This window comes from Paramormyrops kingsleyae, unplaced genomic scaffold (assembly GCF_048594095.1).
Source record: "Paramormyrops kingsleyae isolate MSU_618 unplaced genomic scaffold, PKINGS_0.4 ups82, whole genome shotgun sequence".
In the NCBI taxonomy this organism is placed as follows: Eukaryota; Metazoa; Chordata; class Actinopteri; order Osteoglossiformes; family Mormyridae; genus Paramormyrops; species Paramormyrops kingsleyae.
In genome coordinates this window covers 34,104-55,036 of record NW_027326020.1, presented here as the reverse complement: position 1 = coordinate 55,036, position 20,933 = coordinate 34,104, and the positions used below count along the sequence as shown (strand labels likewise).

The window sequence follows — 20,933 nt, the reverse complement described above, 5'->3', positions numbered from 1 at the left end:
ACCTGGCAAACTAACTATCACAGGTGTCCAAGATTGATTTCAGTGATCCAAAGAGTCCTGAGACAAAATACCATCCCCATGAGTTTAATTGAAAAACAAAATACAGTGGTACCTCGGTTCTTGAACTCACTAGAACTCGAATTTCTTGAAAGTCGAACAAACCAGTTTGACCTAGAACTCGATCTGAATATCAGAAGTTGAACCGTGAACGATGACCTAATATAAATTGTACATGCCAGGAAATGAGTCATACTACAATGCAATTCTTACTTGAACGCCTTCTTCACAGACTGGACGATTAACCAAATAAAGCAGTGCAACATTACAGTAACTAACAATAAATAAACCACTAACTTGCATGTACTATTAGAGCATTTATGTCATTTATTTGAACTTTATTTTACCAGGTAAATTAACTGAAAACCAGTTACACCTAAATTACATTTAGGTGTAACTTGGGTGCCCGGGAACCAATTAATTGGTTTTCCATTATTTCTTATGGGAAAAATTCGATCAGAACTCAAACTTTTTAGGATTCGATCCGGAGTCCGGAACGGATTAAGTTCGAGAATCGAGGTACCATTGTATTTAATCTTTTTGACACTTAAATACAATTTGCATAATAATTTGAAATGTGGTGTACTTATGTGTTATGTGCCACAGAAGTGTCAAAGAAGTCAGCACATAGCAGGTTTACATAACCTATGCAAGTCTCAGCCAGAAGGAGATTCTTATACTGCTGTTTCGTAACTCCTTGAACAACATACAAGTTAGATATTCATAGCCAGCACCCGTACATATACCTCTCTCTCTCCCATAATATGAGATTAAAAAACTGATGGCTTTGAAGAAGTCTGAAAGCCCCTGGGTTCACCATGAGTAAATACACTGACACATAAAAGGGATGACAAATTTCACAGATGAAGGAAAAGGATTCCTGTCTGAAAGGAGGGCATAGCTAAGACTGAAGTCATCTCCACACCCAGATGAATTAATCTGGGGAAAAAAAAGTACTGCATGCCATCAGTTGTATATGAGTAAGCTCAAATGAATCCCACTATATATTATTTTTTTATAAAACCTTTCCCAATGTGAATTGATCCAGTCAAGTCTTAGATGACTTTCTGTAAACCGAAAGACAAACCCTGGTTCTCAACTCATTAAAGGCATTTATTTGCCTATAAAATTCTGGGCCATGCTTTACCTTTCACTAGTGTATGCTTGTCCGTGGGGGATGAGCGTGCCAAGACCCGCAACTTGGGCCATACCTTGTCCAGACGCTCCTGCTCCACCTAAACAAGGAGAAAGGGGAAAATTAAGTCCATTTTACAATTCAATGTCGCTTATCTACCAGAGATTAACACTTTAATATGCTGTATATAAATTGCTGTATATTTAATATGCTGTATATATACAGTGGTACCTCGGTTCTCGAACTTAATCCGTTCCGGACTCCGGATCGAATCCTAAAAAGTTCAAGTCCTGATCGAATTTTTCCCATAAGAAATAATGGAAAACCAATTAATTGGTTCCCGGCCCCCCAAAATTACACCTAAATATGTTGTTTTTTTTTTTTTAAAGCATTTAAACACAAAATGAACAGGATAAGACAAAAGCAGCATTTTTTTCTTAATGGCTTCCAAAACGATAAAGATCTTATCCCAACATTACCCCTGTCCTGCCCCGATCGTCCGCTCCTTCCGTGTGCCACGCCCCCTCGTTAACCTCGTGTGGGATCCCCATGTGATCAACTGTTTCTGGTTGTTTTCATTAGTCCTCTGTATTAAGTCCGCGTTTCAGTTTGCTTCGCCAGTCCGCTCATTGGGTGCATTCGACTTTCTTACAGCGCTGGCTTAAAGCAACGCATTCTGATCCTAACCGTAATGCAATGCATTACGGTTAGATGCATTGCGACCTCTCACCCGGCTGCACAAACTGGAACCGCCTCCGTGACGACACACCTTTGCCCTTATTGGCTGAATAGTTTAGTTACATGCATGACGTTTGTATCCCAGGCAGTTCCGATGCGTAATCTGCTATTTCTCCTGAATATTACGTAAAGCCGTGAGAACTGGTTTTCAGTTAATTTACCAGGTAAAATAAAGTTTAAATTAATGACATAAATGCTTTAATAGTACACGTAAGTTAGTGGTTTATTTATTGTTAGTTACTGTAATGTTGTGCTGCTTTATTTGGTTAATCGTCCAGTCTGTGAAGAAGGCATTCAAGTAAGAATTGCATTGTAGTTAGGGCTGAACGATTTGGGGAAAATATCGAATTGCGATTTTTCTGACAGACATTGCGATTACGATTTGATTTGCGATATAATTTTTTATGTCAAGCTTCAGTTGAATATTCAGTGTGTAGTAAATTTAAAACATATGATGCAGCATTACCACGAGATACCATCAAAATATTAACTGGTCTATATTCTAATGCAAGGATGAGAATTTAAAGATGTGGTGTGTTAAGTTAAATAATGTAATAATGAACAAATGCAGCTATGCAGGTAATGCTGATTACCCCCTTAATAACACTAGAACCGTCTTTCCCATGCCAGTGAACAAGCAAGAACTTCTACGGTGTATGCAGCCGTTTTGTTTGCGCTAATGTGTTATTAGCAGAGATGGGAAGTAACGAAGTATAAATACTTTGTTACTGTACTTAAGTAGAATTTTCAGGTATCTATACTTTACTTCACTATTAATTTTTGTGTCAACTTTCGACTTTTACTTCGTACATTTTAGCACGAGTATCTGTACTTTCTACTCCCTAGATTTTTACTCTTGCATTTAAATGGTGTTTGTTCATAATCATAGACAGTAAATGTCATATTTATTATGCCATTTTGCAACGCATTTTACCTATTCCGTATCAATAATACGCGCCACGCAGACAACGTGACTGATTGGTTTATGCTTAGAAACGTATATAAACACATACAGAAAAGACAATCCTATTGGTGCATTTGCGCACAAGACGATGAACGTAAAGCGGGTAAGAGAAAAAAATTTAAACCAGGCGGCAACTCGGTGGGAAATCATATCATTCGCGACAGTGGCACCAAGAAGCGAAGTTCAGCGAAATGACTGATAAAACTGGCATTCAAGAATTCGCCTTCCAATTTGAAAAAACATGTGGAGGTAAGAAATGCTTCTTGTCATGGATAGTTAATTCTTTGTTTTTAGTAATAATGGCTCGGCTACGTTTGCAATGCTGTACTCGGCTAGCAGCGACACGGTGTGTCTTGGTTTACTCATTTAGGTTAGCTAGCTATCAGTTTGAAAATAAGCTCATAATCACTTCATTACCATAACCTAATATTATTTAGCATACTCTGTTGCGTGTATAGCCAGATATTATTCAAAGGAAATTGTTATTTCATGTAGTCCTAATGTGTGTGTGTCTGCTTTTGGCCTCCAGAGAAAACACAAAAATCAATTGGAGAGGTACACAAACCTCACTTCCAAAAGGCTCACAGCGCCAGATGAAGGCCCAGCCTCCAAACAACCAAAACTAAGTACTATGTATGTATGTATACAAAGTTATACATGAGGTTTTGGCAGTTGTGTAGTTACTTCTCTGTTTTTTGAAGGGACTCAGTATTTTGAATGATGACATGCACAAATTCAGAGTTAAGGATTACATCATTGGCTGTGTCTTTCTCTTCCCTCTCCCCCCAACACACACACACAGTGATGTGGGTAGTTCTCACATAGATGCACCTAAAGTCCTACACATGATCTCTTGCTGTTAAATAGAAGTTAGTAATAGGGTATGCTTTTAATGTTATTGTCTAGGCTTTGAAGTCTGTTGTGATGGATAATATTTATGTGTAGGCTAATATCTATTTGCATACCAATAAATTTTTTGAACACCGTGCACATTGAGTTTGCAATCCCTCAATCTTTTACAGCAGTTTTATTTTTTGAATGTGTTTAGAAAAGATTGGTCAACGGAGCTTTTTGTATTCATTTCACTTAATTTTTTTCTGCTTGCACTTGGACATGGAGTCCAGGAAGCTTTTCCCTAAAATGGTGGTTTTGTCCTTCGCAAGGTTACTTTATACTTTTATACTTTAAGTATGTTTTAGAGCCTGTACTTTTCACTTTAATTTGAGTAAAAAAGTTGAGTCAATACTTCAACTTTTACTAGAGTCTTTTTAAACACAGGTATCTATACTTGTACTTGAGTAAAGAATGTGTGTACTTTTGACACCTCTGGTTATTAGTGTTAATAACAGCAGCGAATCTAACATTCAGAAAGCTGCAATGTTCATATCAGAGCAGCTTTTCTGTCCTGAAACTGTAAAACATAGTATGCATTTTATAAAATGTCGAATACATAGACGTAGTTTATTGGTTGTCATGTTGGTCTACGTTTCCGCTTTTTAACAACTGTATAAGGTTATTTTTTATACAAATCAATTCAGGGGAAACAGAAAATGTATGTGTTCAGGGTTGCAAACTCTCACGGGTTTGGGTAACACGCTTTCAGACTCTCTCACAAGAAATCTTATGGCAAATCTAAATGATTCCATTATGAACTTAGACTTAGCTGCATCAAAAACGTAAGGGCAGTTCGCAAACCCTACAGACTATTTACATGGTAATAAAGCTCTTACATACATGTAAATGTATGTGCAGACTCGTCTCAAACAGAAAGCCTCACTCCAGGCAGCTGACCAAAGATTTGACTTGCTCTGACAAATATAAAACGGAGAAAACATTATATGCGTCACTTTTTTATATGTTTTTTAAGTAAGACCATGCCCATACCCAACTGTAATTACGATTAAAGCGATCTGTTCTTTTAGTATTTGTGTTCAAGCGAGGCTTTCATTTTATTACTGTTGTGGTATTAAGATTAATTTCACAAGATTAATCTATGGAAAATCAATGAGCACAAAAACATATGACATAAACACGACTGTATTATGGATTTTACGGCACTTCTGGGGGTCACAGGATTACCAACCGTCTCATTGTTGTTTTGATGGGTTATATGCTAATGTGATTTCCCTTAACAAAAACAAAAGGTGTGATACGCTGAAGTACTGTATATTGCAGCTGGTGTTTAAAAGGAGGTCGCCGGTTCTATTGATGATAGGACCTTTCTGAAACAATCTCGGACCATGAAATAGGAAGGCAATTCACTTATAGCTCAGTCGCGGAATCAGTATTTTTTCCGCACCGCGAATGCAACATTTTCTTCACGTGTTTGCTGTTTGTGGGCGTGTATTCCGTCGCCTCGGGCCACTTCTGATTGGTGAGCATGACTGTCACATAAGGAGCACGGCGCTTGTGATTGGTGAGAACGACTGTCATATAGGAAGCATGGTATGAGTTTAGAAAACTATTCTTACAACAGTTTTAAACCCTGGGTCCGACGTGATGTATAATGTAAGTCCTAAATCGCAGCCATTGCCATTTGCTAATCGCGTTGTTTCAAATCGCAATTTCGATTTGAAATCGATAAATCCTTCAGCCCTAATTGTAGTATGACTCATTTCCTGGCGCGTACAATTTATATTAGGTCATCGTTCATGGTTCGACTTCTGATATTCAGATCGAGTTCTAGGTCAAACTGGTTTGTTCGACTCAAGAAATTCTAGTTCTAGTGAGTTCGAGAACTGAGGTACCACTGTATTCTTTATAAGAAAGAAAGAAAAAATGTGGCCAGTGGTGGGCTAATGGTCAGGTAAGCACACTTGTAATTGAAAGATTGCTGGTTTAGATCCCTGACCAGCAAGGCACCACTGAGGTACCCTGAGCAAGATACCGCCCCCAAGCACTGCTCTCCAGATGCTGAATTAGCTGCCCCCTGCTATGTCACATATGGGTTATGCAGAGGACACATTTCGTTGGTGTATGATCACTGATCACCTAATTCTAATAAAATAAACATTACATATGCCTCTTGGAAGCAACTCTGTACCAACCAATTGATAATAATGATTTTATTTGTTAAATACACTTAAGACAATGAATTTGAAAACAGACTGAGTAAATGCAAAAATATTAATGTATAAAATAATGTAAAATTCTAGTTTCCCTCTTTCTTACCTCTCCTTTATCATTGCGAATTTGTTGGTTGAACTCTTTGCCTTCCAGGCACAGGAAATCCTCTCCAGGTTGCAGAATGCCACACTTGGTGGCAATGGCACGGGCCGTGTTGATGTTGTCCCCAGTTACCATGCGCACAGTGATCCCAGCCCTCTGGCACTTAGAAATAGCTTCAGGGACCTAGAATGACACATATGAGTCTGATAACCCACATGCTGGAAAATTAATGAATTAAAATATTAAAAATAAAATTATATGCTCTATCATATAAACACCAAGGCAAACTCATTTAAAGGAGCAATGATTGTACTGGATTGGCCGCAGACTGACAACATGATGCTGTATAAGCAGTTGGAAGATAGTTGAACATGGATTGAAAACCTCTAAACAAATCCATGCTTACCAAATCGTGGTACCAAGAGATTCAGTTAGATAAATACTGCAGTATTAAAATGACATTATTCTATTTCCACTGTTACAATGCATATTTGCAGTGAGAAAAATCAATGAAACGAGCTTTAAACAAGTGACCTTCATTCATAAAATTTAAGTGTGTTGGGGGATTTTTTTCTTCATGATCAATAAATTATGATAATCTGAAAATCCTCCAAAAAATAACACATCCCTTCAGCACTTCCTTGTAATCCTGACTAGAGACTGCTGAGATGAAAAGTGACATTAAATCTCAGTCTGCTTAGGTTATTTTAGTCTTCCTCAGCATGATACTATGCCTTCCTCTTTGCTCAGTAAGCTGTAGCCCAAAGTGACTTTTCAGTCTAGTCAGGGGGTCTTAATGCAGAGGAGGTTAGGTAAAGAGGGGGGGGGGGGCTTGACTGCAGTATTTACCCACATTTGGCTTGATGATGAATTACTCCCCATCCCTCTTCAAACCCAATCAACTAATTTATTTATACACAATTAAAAATCTCCCAACACACTACAGACAGGACAGGGTGGACACCTCCTCCAATCACAATAATATTGAGAAGGTCCACAGAATATTACACAATGTAGAGATTTTATGGCTAATTTTTTTCCCCACTTGTAACCATATGAATATTAAATATTTCCAAAAAGCTCGGCTCTGGGCAATCCTCATCAACTGTGCTGGGTACATATCTTCTTTAAATGGTATCTTAACATAGTCAAAGTGGAAGTGCTGTTCATAATAAGCATGGCGAACAATACCTTTTCATCATTTTTTGTTGTAAACACCAGCACTGAATTATACCTTCGATGAGCCAAAACATAATGACCACCTCCCATGTGAAACAAATAATGCAGGCTATCTTGTTAAAACAGCAGGTGTCCAATTGTGCAATATATTAAATGGACACCTAACACCCAGAATTAAAAGGCAATGTGCTTAATGCAAAAGAAATAGGCAGGGGTAAAGACCTGAGTGACTTCGATAAGGGTCACATCATTATGGCCAGATGACCGGGTCAGAGCATCTCCCAAATGCCAAGGCTTGCACCCTCTAAGAGTGGTCCAAAGAGGAAGAAAAACTACAAACTGCCAACAGGGTTTTAGGCAGCCAAGACATGAGATGTAAGACAAGATATGAGGTATGAACAAAGGCTATCCCTTCTGGTACATATCAACAGAAGGGCTACTGTGGCACAAATCACAAATAATCTGGCAAAAGAACTCATTGTTTTTTTATTGTATTTTTTTTTTTCTCTTCCCATTAATTTTTTTTCTCCTCCTCCCTCTTAGGGGCTCCATAGAAATGTCTAAGACAAATTGCACATTTTCATGGATAAGCACAGGACAATGCATTTTATTTTTCCATATAGGATGGTCTGCACACTGCAACAGACATGCTTTTAAAACTAATTAATAGCTTACCCTAGTTCATCTAAAATTGTTAATGGTTATTTTTTTAGCTCAACTTTTAGCTATAGTCTGTGAAGATCACTCCCTCCCATAAATGAAAGTAGCCGGGAAGAAGGAATTTGTAGTTGGGCTATCAATGCTATCCTGATAATTTTCTTATCATGAAAGAGAACTAACAGTGGTAAGGTCGTGTCTTGGTAGATCATCCACATAAGTTGGTAAGTTCAAAATTACCACCAGGAATTTCCACTGGAACTGCTAACATTCTGGCTGCTGACTGGAAGACAGAAGTTGATGATGTGACAATGTCGAACTTCCCAACTTACAAGAATGGTGAACAAAATATTACCGCAATAGGCAAGACTTGTCAAATCGGCATTTAAAAAAACCTCATTGGAAACCTAGGCAAAAAATCTCTACCTTGCTAGGTATAGCCTAAGCCAAATTTACCAACAAAGGTGATAATTGCTGGTTAGTTAGATATTGATGCTGGGTAACTTGTTTGATATTACCGATTATGGATAATATTGTTATATTGCTCAGACCTAACACGGCCAGATTCATGCTAAGGGGTACAGTATAAAAATAGCAAAACACACAACTTTAACTGTCCTATTCACAACAAAGAAGCGGTTCAGAAATACCATCTATATAAACCTGTCCTCACGTACATGCGTTCTTTCACATTCAGAAGTAAATAAAAGGAAACTACATAATTATATGAACAATTTGTCATTGTGTTTGGAAACCTATGTCACTGTCTAGACCAGTTTGGTTATTCTCATTTACACAAGGTTTTGTATCTTACCTCTGGCCGTACAGGGTCCTCAATGCCCACCACTGCAATACAGGTCAGGTCAGACAGAATCTCATTCTCATTGTCCCAATTGGGTTCAGTATCGCCGGGAAAGTCCCGCATGGCCAAGCAGATAGTTCGCAGGCCATCACAAGCCATGGGCTCTATCACTTTTCGCACCATCTCATCACGGTCCTTTGGCTTAAACACCCTAGGCTGGCCAGAGGCATCCAAGATGCGGGAACACCTGGAAAGTGGATCCAGGGAGAGTGAAGGAAGAACACAAACAAGAGTATTGTCACAATGCTGACATGAAAACATATTTATTTCTGTGGGGGTAGGGAAGAACTCATGGAGTTTTACACAGAGTTGGAAATCTCTGGCCACTGTTCTCATGGACAGAGACATACTTTTCTCTTAAATCAGTCCTCAGCCACTCTCCTCATGGTTTCTCTAAAAGTCAAATCACCAAGTATTTCAGACTGTTGCTGAGTAAAAATACATAAATACAAATCAGCTTTGCCTCTAGTGTGATAATGTGATAATCCCATAGCTGGCAGCATGATTTTATTGTTGGGTACTTGAACAAGGCCCTTAACCCCTATTGTTCCATGGACTGGCTGACCCTGATCTTCTCAGTTATGTCATTTTGGACAAAAACCAAGAACATGCAAATAAGAATAACAATAAGAAGAAATAAAACAAAACATGATGACATGATAGAAGGAAAAAATGCGTACTTGCGAAGGATTATCTCGGAGGCACCCTTGCTATACATGCGGTAGCCTGTACCATCTGGGTTTTTCAGCACTGTGCTCATGCTCTTCCGTGAAGAGTTAAAGGTGTAAACCTTGTAGAGTTTCTCTTCTGGCACCTCATCGCGGATCGGCTGATAATCTCGCTTCAGATCAAGCACTAGACCAAGCAGTGAGCATTCAGTCTTGTTTCCCACATGGCGAGGCAGTCCCCCTTCCCTTTCTGGGGGCTAGATCAAAATTTCAGATGAAGATGATAGGAGTGTTTTGATGTATTTGATAAATCTTAAAATTTGTATGTTTACATAAACAGGTGACATTGTGTGTAGGCATCTTTAAATTGCCCATAATGAGATTATGAGTGCGAGTGGGTATGTGTGCGTGTGTGTGAATGTATGGATGCCCTGCAACCTTGCAATACACTGGCATCCTGTACAAGGTGCCTTGTGTTTCTCCCACAAGCCTACAATGGATAAATGACTGAAAGGTAATATATTTCAACTGATCTGTGGTTATAAAAAGCTTTAAGAAGTTTTTTTCACTTTTTTCTTAGATAATATTTTTCACATAATGTAGAAAAACATGGTTACAGTAAATGCCAGAAAAAGTTATACTACATTATACCGAAAAGGGATAAGCATTAATAGCTGCTAAAATTAAGGAAGTAAATCAATTGTTTGACACTGTTGTGTGGTATAAATCTCTGCTAAATGGGACTAAAACATGTACTGAAATTCCAAATTGCAAATTTGTGTTACTAACCAGAGCTTGTACATGTTTATTTCAATGTCCATACATTCAGTGCTGACGAGTGCCCAAATTCTTTAACTCCATCAACTGATTTATATTCATACAAAGACGAATTCTACAAGTACTTTCTGTAGCGTAGGAGGTGCGTGGGATGCAACACGAAAGATCAATATGTGACCTTGCTTAAAACGAATGGTTTCCAGGGATTTTTACCCCAGCACCTTCTGGTTAGCACTCCTGAGTCGCACAGCAGCTCACCTCTATCCCACACAGATGACTCACCACTCCATTCCACCACGGATTAGTTTGTGTTAGCTCACAATATGTGGGCGCTTGTTTATTTATATATTTTTTATGCAACAGCATCCTGCAAACGTCTTGCACACTGACTGCAAGGCAGTTTTATATTCTGAGAATGACCACCAGGATGTTGCTTACCAGAATCTTGGTTGTGTATGCAGAGTTGATGGAAATGCTGTTAACCATCAGCTCCAGTGTCTCTGGTCGCAGTACTTCTGGCTCGGGCACAGTGCGGTAGTGTGTGTCACCGATATAAGCCTGCACCACCGTCATGCGGTTCATGGTCAGAGTACCCGTCTTGTCAGAGCAGATGGCTGTCGCATTTCCCATGGTCTCACAGGCATCCAGATGCCGGACAAGGTTGTTGTCCTTCATCATTTTCTAAAATCACAGGCAGGGGGTGAACCACCCTAGAGAAGTTTCCAACTCAAGGACATGGTGGAATAGACGTTACCCTACACTCAAGAAATGGATCATGCACAGCTATACCACTAGTAGATATCCTGGTCCTCACCTTTACAGAGTACGCCAGGGAGATGGTGACCGCAAGAGGCAATCCCTCAGGAACAGCCACAACCAACACTGTCACGCCAATGATGAAGAACTTCACAAAGTACTGAATGTAAATGGGTGTACATTCCTTCAACCAGGGGCGTCCCTGGACGCCGAAAGTGTCGATAACAAAGTACAGGATGAGGATGATCACTGTTACAGCAGACATGATCAGACCTGAAAAAATGAGCACGGAAGAACGTATTGCTTTGCAAATGTCTCATTGAGATGTTCATGAACTAAATTTGTCACTATATAACTTTCATTCCAACTATATGCCTGTCTGCTTCAAATTCATCATATTGGACTCAGCTCTATACATTGCTTTATTTTTGTACAATTATTTTTAACAATGTAATTAAATTTAAATTAAATGAAATTAAATTTGTAATTAAACCAGTGCCATTGCTAAAATTGAAGTGCATTTCAAAACCCAGGTCAGATTCACCCACCAGCCTTGCCAATCTGCACAGCCAGCCTGGTGAGCTTGCCCTGCAGCACCGACTTCTCTTTCTTGGTCACATTGACTTTCCGGGTCTCCTTCTCTTCTTTCTCCTCCTTGTCCTCAGACTCAGCTCCCTCCTCACTCTTCAGTGGCTGGATTTCAAGGGCAATCCCATCTTGGGTCTTAGCTGTCAGTAAGGTGTTTTTAGGGGGAAGCAGGAAAGGAGGCGGCATATCAAAACAGGGATAGAGAAACAGGCAAAGGGATGTGGGGAACAAAGGGATTTGAGGGGCAAAATTCTGTGTTAAAGTGAGCAAGGACCAGACATACTGACTACAGTCGGGAGGTATGAACAGGCCCCTCGAACTGCAATTCCCCATTCACTATGCCACCGCATAACACTGTTAGGCCGAAGCAGCATGAGAAAGCACTTTCTCTAATTTACCAAATCCAAATACCACCACTTTCAGCAACCCAGTATAAAAACTAGTGTCCAAAATATTAATTTGTCCCCAGTCTCACTTAAGCAATTTAAATGCACCATTACTTTCTTACAAATCATAAAACATTTGGTTATTTAAGTTCTATTTAATCTAAAAAGAAGCACAAATAAAAATGTTCTTTATTTTGGTTTAAATGATTTATAGGTACAAATAAAATACACGTTTAGTTGAATCTGCAGGAGCGCTGAAGCTCTAGAATAGCCTAAAGAGAAAAAGCAGTAGATTTAATGCAGAAATTACATTTTTACTTTCAAATTACAGACAGCACTTTAATAAAGCCCATCAATGTTTTGTACAAGCATCAGAGAATAGAAATGTCACCCTTTCAAGACTTTAGTCCTGGAAAGAAACATCTTGACAATAACAAGAGTGGGTTGCCATAGCGTACCCCGGGATAAGCAGAAAGAACACCTTTTGTCTCACTGAAGAGCAGAATGTAGGTTCTTCGCTGGTTCATTTGCAAATATACAGTTAGCTTTAACTCTGTCAAAACTGTTGTGTTTAAAATCATATAATTCAATCATATCTGAATATTTTTCATCTTTATTAATCTCATTTAAGGAATAAACAAAGCCAAAGGTACTGAGCCCTGATTCTAAATAGAAAGTTGAAAATTCAGATATGGCATCCTAACAAGATACAATATTTCATATTTAAAGTGCAGCTGTGCAACTTCAATGAAAAAAAAACCCTGGTACAGAATAAAATCCTATAAAGCATTTTACTGCTTTTCTGCTGCTCCTGCCCTATGAACTTGACCATGGAACTGGAATATTTGGTTTCCTAAATGAAGCCTCTAAAGCACAAATTGAAGGGCAAGAGTCATCGCATCTGAGCTGACTTGGCACAACACAAAACCGACTAGACTGACCAAACAACCACACACGGGACTAACGAACTGACTGGCTGATGCCACGACAGACGCACAGGGGGCGAATGTGTCACAAAAAAAAGCAAGGGGGAAAAAAAAATCAATTATAAAACAACAAGAAGCTGAAAGCTCTCTAGACGATTGAGAGCAATGCAGAGAGTTAAACAGTGACGTGAGATAAAGTTACAAGACAGCATGAGGTCCTGAGCATATCCTGGAAGGAGGCGAGAACAGTGAGAAGAGCAAACCGATCCACAGCCAATCAGTAAGCAAGGGTGCAACTCTCAATCCATCCGTATCTGCCTGGCCCTTACTGGAAATTTTATTATATAGCATTTATCAGATGCAAATTGTCAACAATGGCTTTTTCCATTTTACATAGATTTGATAAAGCATTTATAGTATTACAAAAACAGGATTAGAACATCAGTATGATAAAAAAAAACCCTTGCAAAGTAGATGGTTTCATAGCTCATGTCCCACAGTATGACAATTCCTTTTGAGAACCTGCTAAATGTTAAACATTAAAATCCATTGAAAAAATATCAATAATTTTGTAATAAACAAACCATGAGCCCTAAAACTTTACTGCTTCCATGGTAACAATTTGTCTTTTTCCTCAAAAGAAAAATAATCATGTCATAGCAACATCAGAACATTACTGGATGAACTGAACTCATGAGCCTTCATGAAGTACAGCAATGTTTTTCTGCAGGTGAGAATTGCACCCTTTTACATATAAAGCTAGGTGAGAACCTCCTCCAGGCTTGGTGGGAGAGAAAAGCGACAGCGTAAGAGTGTGAGAGAAAGAGCCATAACAAGACTGAAATACTGAGATGGGACTCCGAGACTGCTGCTGGATGTGCAGGGGAGGGTCTGAGGGCGGGTTACCTTTGTTGCGATTTTCTGGAGCCGCTTGTTTTTTACCTGTTTAAACACAGAAAGAGGGTGGACTGCTGATCACATGGGTTGAAAGAAAAAAAAAACTGAAAATAATACTGAACCAATATAATGAACCGATAAAAGTCACAAATAAAACTGATAGGAGCTGTCCTATCAGAGAGAAATTAAGATTTCTGAAAACCTGTAAAATGGAAATAGTCGAAGATGCAGCACACTTATTACTGAAAAGCAGCTTCCTACCTTCTATTCTACTTTCACAATTTAAAAATATGAAAAGCTTCAATGAAACTGAAGTAACCTGCTTTTCTTTTTTGGGGGAGATTACCTTGAACTATGTTGCATGCACACCCCGATAGTCTGTATTTTATTCCAGCTCAAATGCCCAAACTAAAGTTGGTTGGTATAAACTGAAATTTATCTAAATATTAGCTGCATAAATGAACTTCATGGAAACAACAAAGGTTTTGTAATGTGCCAAAATAGGTTTACTTGAGGTAAATACACATTCCCACTGTGTGTATATAATATTTGATACATTTACACATTTGTTTCAGAGGCCACATTTATCAGGATTCCCAAGTCACAGATTTAAAGGTCATTTAAAAGCGCTCTGTATTACCAATTCCCCATGATTCAATCTGATTTTATACATTTTTTACCATGCCATTTCTGATGAAAACATAAAACATGAAGGCTACATTGAAAAGGTTTTGAACTGCTTGATTGTAAGCTCTATCCAGGCAGTGAGCTGGGTTAAGATTCTTTGTGAACATACACAACCATGATGTGACAGAAAAAGACTGCAAGGCTATCACTTCAGACAAGCGGATGTGTCAATAAAATCATTCAAGTACTGATGGCTTACTGCTGCAGTGAAAGTAGGATTGCATTTATGATTGGGTTTCTTTAGCCTTGGTATGCATGCTTATCTTTATTAAAACAACTTTGGGTCAACTAAATAGTAATTTCCTAAAAAAATAATGATTTGCTGATGTGGGAATAATTTGAACAGATGCAATTATCCAATACACCTGTATCATAAGGTGATCGATATGCAACTAACAATGTGCTTGTTATGCATTTGTTAAATACCATTTTGCTAATGTAACTGATGAACACCATGATTAACTGCTGAAAAGGTAAATAGCATTAAGAGTTCAAATAAAAACTGTCTCAATATGAGTTAAGGACTTCAACTTATTCAAACTGAAAAGAAGGAATAAATCAAAAGTTATTTACAAATGAAATATACAACAGATAATTTGAGGGGGAAAAATCTCTGAACGATTTAACTTTGTCAAACACCTGGATCTGGCCAATATAGTCAAACACACTGAAACCACCCTGCTGAAACATACATTTAGAATAGTATCAATACCACATGACTGAACCTGAATGCCAATTAGCTAAACTGGCAAACTTGCAAAACTGGTTTGGCTCTAGTACACTAAATGTTTCCCATACAAAGATTTTAAAAAGTTTCCACATGTATGCTCTGTTTAATAACAATGTGAAGCTTCAATTTACATGCTTGGTTAACACCAGTTCCAACGTTTCTTACAAGTTACAGGACCCTTATATTTAATTACTGCAATTAACTGTTGAAAAGACGACAAAGAAAACATTGACAAGTGAAGGTAAAGACAAATTTGGAAAATGTCTGGTATGTACTTAGGAAAGCACCCCAATAGTCTGTAATTTATTCCAGCTCAAATGCCCAAACTAAAGTTGGTTGATAATAAAAATACTGCACACAACTTTTTTTTTTTTGTTCTATTGTTTCACATAAAATAACAATTATACATTAGTACACGCATCTAAATGTCAGGAAGAGGTGGTAGTGGGGAAATGTAGATGGGGTTATGAATGACATTTGATTTAAAAGTACCCCAGAGTTAAAATGAACATATTGAAAACAGGAAGATTAGACTGAAAGAACTTTTCTCATGATAGATTTTCATACCTTTCTTCACTTTTTTCTCCTCCTCTTCACCTCCTGCACCTAACAGTGTAAAGATGATTCCGGTCTGGGAGTTGAGGCCGACCGCACTGACCACCATCCTTCCAGATCCTTCCATTACATGAGTACCTAGAGAAAGAGAAACAGACCATCAGTCACTAAGCAATACAAATAATTAGCAAGATACCATATCTGTCAAGTCGAGACCACTGGAAAACATAAAATCATTCATCAAGTAATGCATGAAGGGAAATTCTCACCAGAAAGCAGCATGGGATCTTTCTCAAAGGACTTCTTGACCTGGTCGGACTCCCCGGTTAGTGAGCTCTCATCAATCTTAAGGTCATTCCCCTGGATCAGGATTCCATCTGCTGGCAACAGGTCACCTGAGATGACACAGATGAGGTCAGCTTAGCTTAGTCCAACAAGCCCACCTCTCACCCACTCTTGTCGTAGTGACTACATTGGATAGAGTGTTCATTATAAATCAGACACACTGTACTGTTACTACATTTTCACAAGTGCATATACAAAATTTATGCTAAGATGCAATTTATGCTGTAAAATTCAGTAACACTAAAAGCAATCATCATAATGCATTATAGAGACCTTCATAATGCATAATAACACATTCATAAAGTATTATAAACACATCCATAACTATTTATACAAAGGCATAACACTTGCTTGTTGTGCATCATGAATGCCCTTCATCTATAATGCACTATAGAAATCCTTCATAATGCATTGTAATGGTCAGTATAAGAAATTATAACACATTATGAAGGTATTTATAGTGCATTACACATGAGAGCTTCATAAAGCATTCATAATGCATAACAAACATAGCTATAATGTGTTATGCCTTTTAATAAATATAGTCATGTGTATAATACTTTATGAAAGCCTTATAATACATTGTATAGGTATTTATAATGCATTATATATGGGTGCTTTAAGTAAACTGTTACTCAAAATTGCAATGCATACAATATTTTCCTTAATGAAGTGGAAGACATCTATCTTATCTGTAATGTAACTAGCCACTTTGTGTTTTCTATAGTTCAGAAAAGGGTTCAGAAATACAAACTATACGAAAATGCAAAGAAAACTGTTAAAAGAAGCCATAAAAGAAAATACAAGTGTGTACTTCCCAGAATAATCCATCTGGTTATATATACAAATGACTTTTCTCACCGTATTTGATTTGGGCGATATCTCCCACCACTATTTCAGCAACAGGGATCTGAATGACCTGGCCCTTCCGGATAACAGTGAATTTCTGCTCCTGCTCAATGCGGCTCTGCAGCCCTCGGAACTGCTTCTCCTTGCTCCAGTCATTGAATGCCGTCACCAGCACCACAATAATGACAGAAAACAGGATAGCTGCTCCCTCAATCCAGCCAGCCTGTGCCTCGCCTTCATCCTCCACACCAGCTGCTGCCTGGCCACACACTAGAAAGGTAACATATCACCACAAGGCACAACTATCACCACCAATAATATATGTAATACCATTTAGCATAGTCGGCCTGAAATTGCAAAATTCTACTTATTAAAAATCACACAATGTTAATGCTATTCAGATAATTTTGGACTGTGCTCTACCTTAAAAAGAGAAAAACACACAGATTAGAGCAATAAAGAAAGGCTTCTTTCATGCATCCAGGGAAAGCCCCACCCACCCAACAACTTACATTCGCTGTCGCCCCCTGGTGGGTGATAGAAGGAAAGTCCCAAAGATATGATGGCTGCAATCTCCAGAATAATGAGTGTGACATCCTGTAGGGCCTCCCATACAAGTTGCAGGAAGGTCTTAGGTTTCTTGGGCGGAATGAAGTTCTTCCCAAATGCGCTGTGGCGCTTCTCCAGGTCCGTAGGGTTGCCAGAAAGACCTAGGGAAAAAACAATACCGGTTTTACAATAAAAAAAAAAAAAAGCAATACCTTTTCCAGTTTTTATGAATGCATATAAAAGAATGTGGTAACGCTTTATTTAAACCTGTCATCTACAATTCATTATAGATACCATCATAATAGCTGGTATAAGAATTAATAAAGCATTACAGCAAGGTGGCCAATCTTACCCAGAAAGAGCTGCTGTGTATGCTGGTTTTAGCTGCAACTCCATAATTAGATTACTAATTAGATGACTGATTGACTGAAGAGTCTTCACACTTGGGTTTCAACAGCTGATCTAAAGGCTATCCCAAAAATCTACATACACATTGGGCCTTTGTGGATAACAATAAGTCTGTTTCTGATTGTTTGGTCAGAGACATTCGCACCAGTGGCCTGCTGGAGGTCATTTTGTAGGGTTCTGGCAGTACTCATCCTGTTCCTCCTTGCACAAAGGAGCAGATACTGGTCCTGCTGATAGATTAAGGACCTTCTATAGCCCTGTCCAGCTCTCCTAGAGTAACTGCCTGTCTCCTGGAATCACCTCCTTGCCCTTGAGACTGTTCTGGGAGACACAGCAAACCTTCTGGCAATTGGCATGTATTGATGCGCCATCCTGGAGGAGTTGGACTGTGCTGTGCAACCTCTGTAGGGTGCAGGTATCACCTCATGCTACCAGTAGTGACACTGACTGTAGCCAAATGCAAAACTAGTGAAAAAACAGTCAGAAAAGATGAGGAGGGAAAAATGTCAGTGGCCTCCACCTGTTAAACCATTCCTGTTTTGGGGGTCGTCTCATTGTTGCCCCTCTAGTGCACCTGTTGTTAATTTCATTAACATCAAAGCAGCTGAAACCGATTAACAACCCCCTCTGCTACTTAACTGAACACGTCAATATCCCAGAAGTTTAATTGACTTGATGTTATACTCTGATTAAAAAGTGTTCCATTTTTTTTGAGCAATGTATTTATAAACGTGTTTATAATGCTTTATGAATGCATTATAATGTAATATGAATGTGCTCATAAATTCTTGTAAACATCACATTCATAGAAAGTGTTACAATAAGAGCTTCATAATGAAAAATAAACATGGCTATAATGTGTTAATTTTTATAAATACTTATTTATAAGGCTTTATGAATGAATTATAACGTATTATGAATGTGTTCATAGATTCTTATAGACATGACATTCATAGAAAGTGTTACCAACAATATTAACATATCTTTCCCAGAGTCTTCTTTGGTAAAGGTATTGATGAATTAGAGCATATAAAACAATTAACAGGTTCTTGAAAAGAATGCTATTAACACAGACTGTTAACTTAGAACTATAAGGAGAAATTTAATCTGTCATTTAATAATGAAAAGCTTGTAAATAAATTATGTACATTTGGATACAACATCTCAAAAATGCACAAAGCTACGGGTATTTAATATATGTAGCATAGAACATTCTACTAGAAGCATCCATCAATCCATTTTATATACCCACTTGTTCTATGCAGGACTGTGGGGGTTTGGAGCCTATCCCGAAAGCAACAGGTGCAAGGCAGGGAATAACCTAGGATGGGGTGCCAACCTATTGCAGGCACACACCATTCACATTCACACCTACAATTTGGCAACTCCAACTCATGTGTTTTTCATTTTATAACCAAACAGCTATATTATTAGATGAATTAATGGTTACCTTACTAGCTGTTATCTTGATGCACCATACCCTTCATAACTGTAAGGATGTAAAAAAACTGAATATATAAATTTTAACAAAACCGGAAAACACATTTCAGTTACAAACCAGAGTTTATATTATCTTATGTAGGATACTGAAAGTACAGAGTTAATCTTGAAATAAGCAGGGCACCACCAAACATGCCACATTCAAAGTCAGTTAAATCACCTTTCCTCCCCCTTCTGGGGTTTGATGTGAACATTAACTGAAGCTCCTGACCTGTATCTGCATGATTTACAGACAGTGCTGCCGACATATGATTTGATGACTAGATATTTTCTTCAACAAGCAGTTGAAGAGGTGCACCTAATAAAATGGTCAGTGAGTGTACATTTCATAAAAATGAAGTAAATAAAATATGCTACATTCTGACTTTTGTCTGTACTTTTCTGAACACTACACTTCATCCCCCAGTTTTCCAAGCCTCCCTGACACAAAGCAGTTTAGGGAGAGACTTTAAATCTAGGGCAGGTAAGGGCGAGGAGCCATTGTTTGCAGATGAATACTTCTCAATTAATGCAACACCAACATGATGCATAATCACACCCTGGACTTAAGGAAGAGTGGCTGCGGCCAACAGAGCCATGAATAATCCAGTGGACGATAAGATGGGGCTTGAAGTGACACTGACTGGCAAAATGACCTGAAACCTAAAGCTGGACAACTGTCCAGAGTTGCCAAATTAGGGGCATGATACGCAAATTATGGAGGCAAACAATGGATTATAGAGGCAAAAAAATGGATTTCTGAATAGAGATAGAATAAATATTTTCCCCAATTTGTTAAAACATACAAATACATGCATATATCAGGTTTCAGAACTACATCTACAAACATGTATTTACAGTAGATAGACAGGAGATACAATTGCCAGCGAGCATGCTGGGATATAGTAATCACACTGGCGCTACAGTCCCGTAAAGTGCCGAAAATCAACATACATTATTTAAGAGTTTTTGTCAAAATTTACTTAAACGGTCAAGTTGATTTTCTGGAACAACATTTAGATTAATCGATAAAATAGTCAATAGATTAATCTATAGAAAAATAGTCATTAGTGGCAGCCCTAATTATGATAAAATTATAAACATTTTAATTACTTGTTTCCTGCATTTATTTCTTATTCTATGACCCTCTTCACACGCTGGTGGAATTTTGTGTGCAGATAAGCCTGTCTGCATATTGATAATGTAATGAGCCAGAATTGATAGCAGCAAAATGGACACAGAAAACATTGCCCTGTCTGGGTGCGTAGGGAAAGCAGTCTGGAAGTATTAACTGGGAAAGACATAAGATGCACAATTCTTTTACACATCAACACATTTTTTCGGTTGTTTCGAACAACACAACTGGTTGACAGCACATTGTTTTTCTTGTTTGTTTATACTGATTAAAACAGACTTATTACAGTAGATAAAGAAGGGTACTATAGTAAAAAGCAACTCTGCACAGTTCTCCTCACCAATTTAAGCTGCATTTATCACCATTGGATGGACCTTAGTAAAGTCCTTAGTAAAGGGCACAAGCAAATCTGTATACCAGTTATGGCTGAGTGATATG

The 20,933-nt window shown here is 38.2% G+C and overlaps 1 protein-coding gene across 1 annotated transcript in view; it reads right to left on the bottom strand.

Annotated features, from left to right (window-relative positions):
* Positions 1–19,368, bottom strand: part of LOC140586895 (plasma membrane calcium-transporting ATPase 1-like) — a 47,192-nt gene extending 27,824 nt beyond the window's left edge. The window contains exons 1-13 of the mRNA XM_072708385.1: positions 19,362–19,368; positions 17,437–17,634; positions 16,937–17,194; positions 16,000–16,125; positions 15,743–15,868; positions 13,768–13,803; positions 11,510–11,689; positions 11,020–11,234; positions 10,644–10,886; positions 9,441–9,685; positions 8,713–8,947; positions 6,066–6,245; positions 1,205–1,292 (exon numbers count right to left, since the gene is read on the bottom strand). Of these exons, the coding sequence (XP_072564486.1) occupies positions 1,205–1,292; positions 6,066–6,245; positions 8,713–8,947; positions 9,441–9,685; positions 10,644–10,886; positions 11,020–11,234; positions 11,510–11,689; positions 13,768–13,803; positions 15,743–15,868; positions 16,000–16,125; positions 16,937–17,194; positions 17,437–17,634; positions 19,362–19,368 (2,137 nt within the window). The remainder of the gene's footprint in view (positions 1–1,204; positions 1,293–6,065; positions 6,246–8,712; positions 8,948–9,440; positions 9,686–10,643; positions 10,887–11,019; positions 11,235–11,509; positions 11,690–13,767; positions 13,804–15,742; positions 15,869–15,999; positions 16,126–16,936; positions 17,195–17,436; positions 17,635–19,361) is intronic.
* Positions 19,369–20,933: the final 1,565 nt, after the last annotated feature.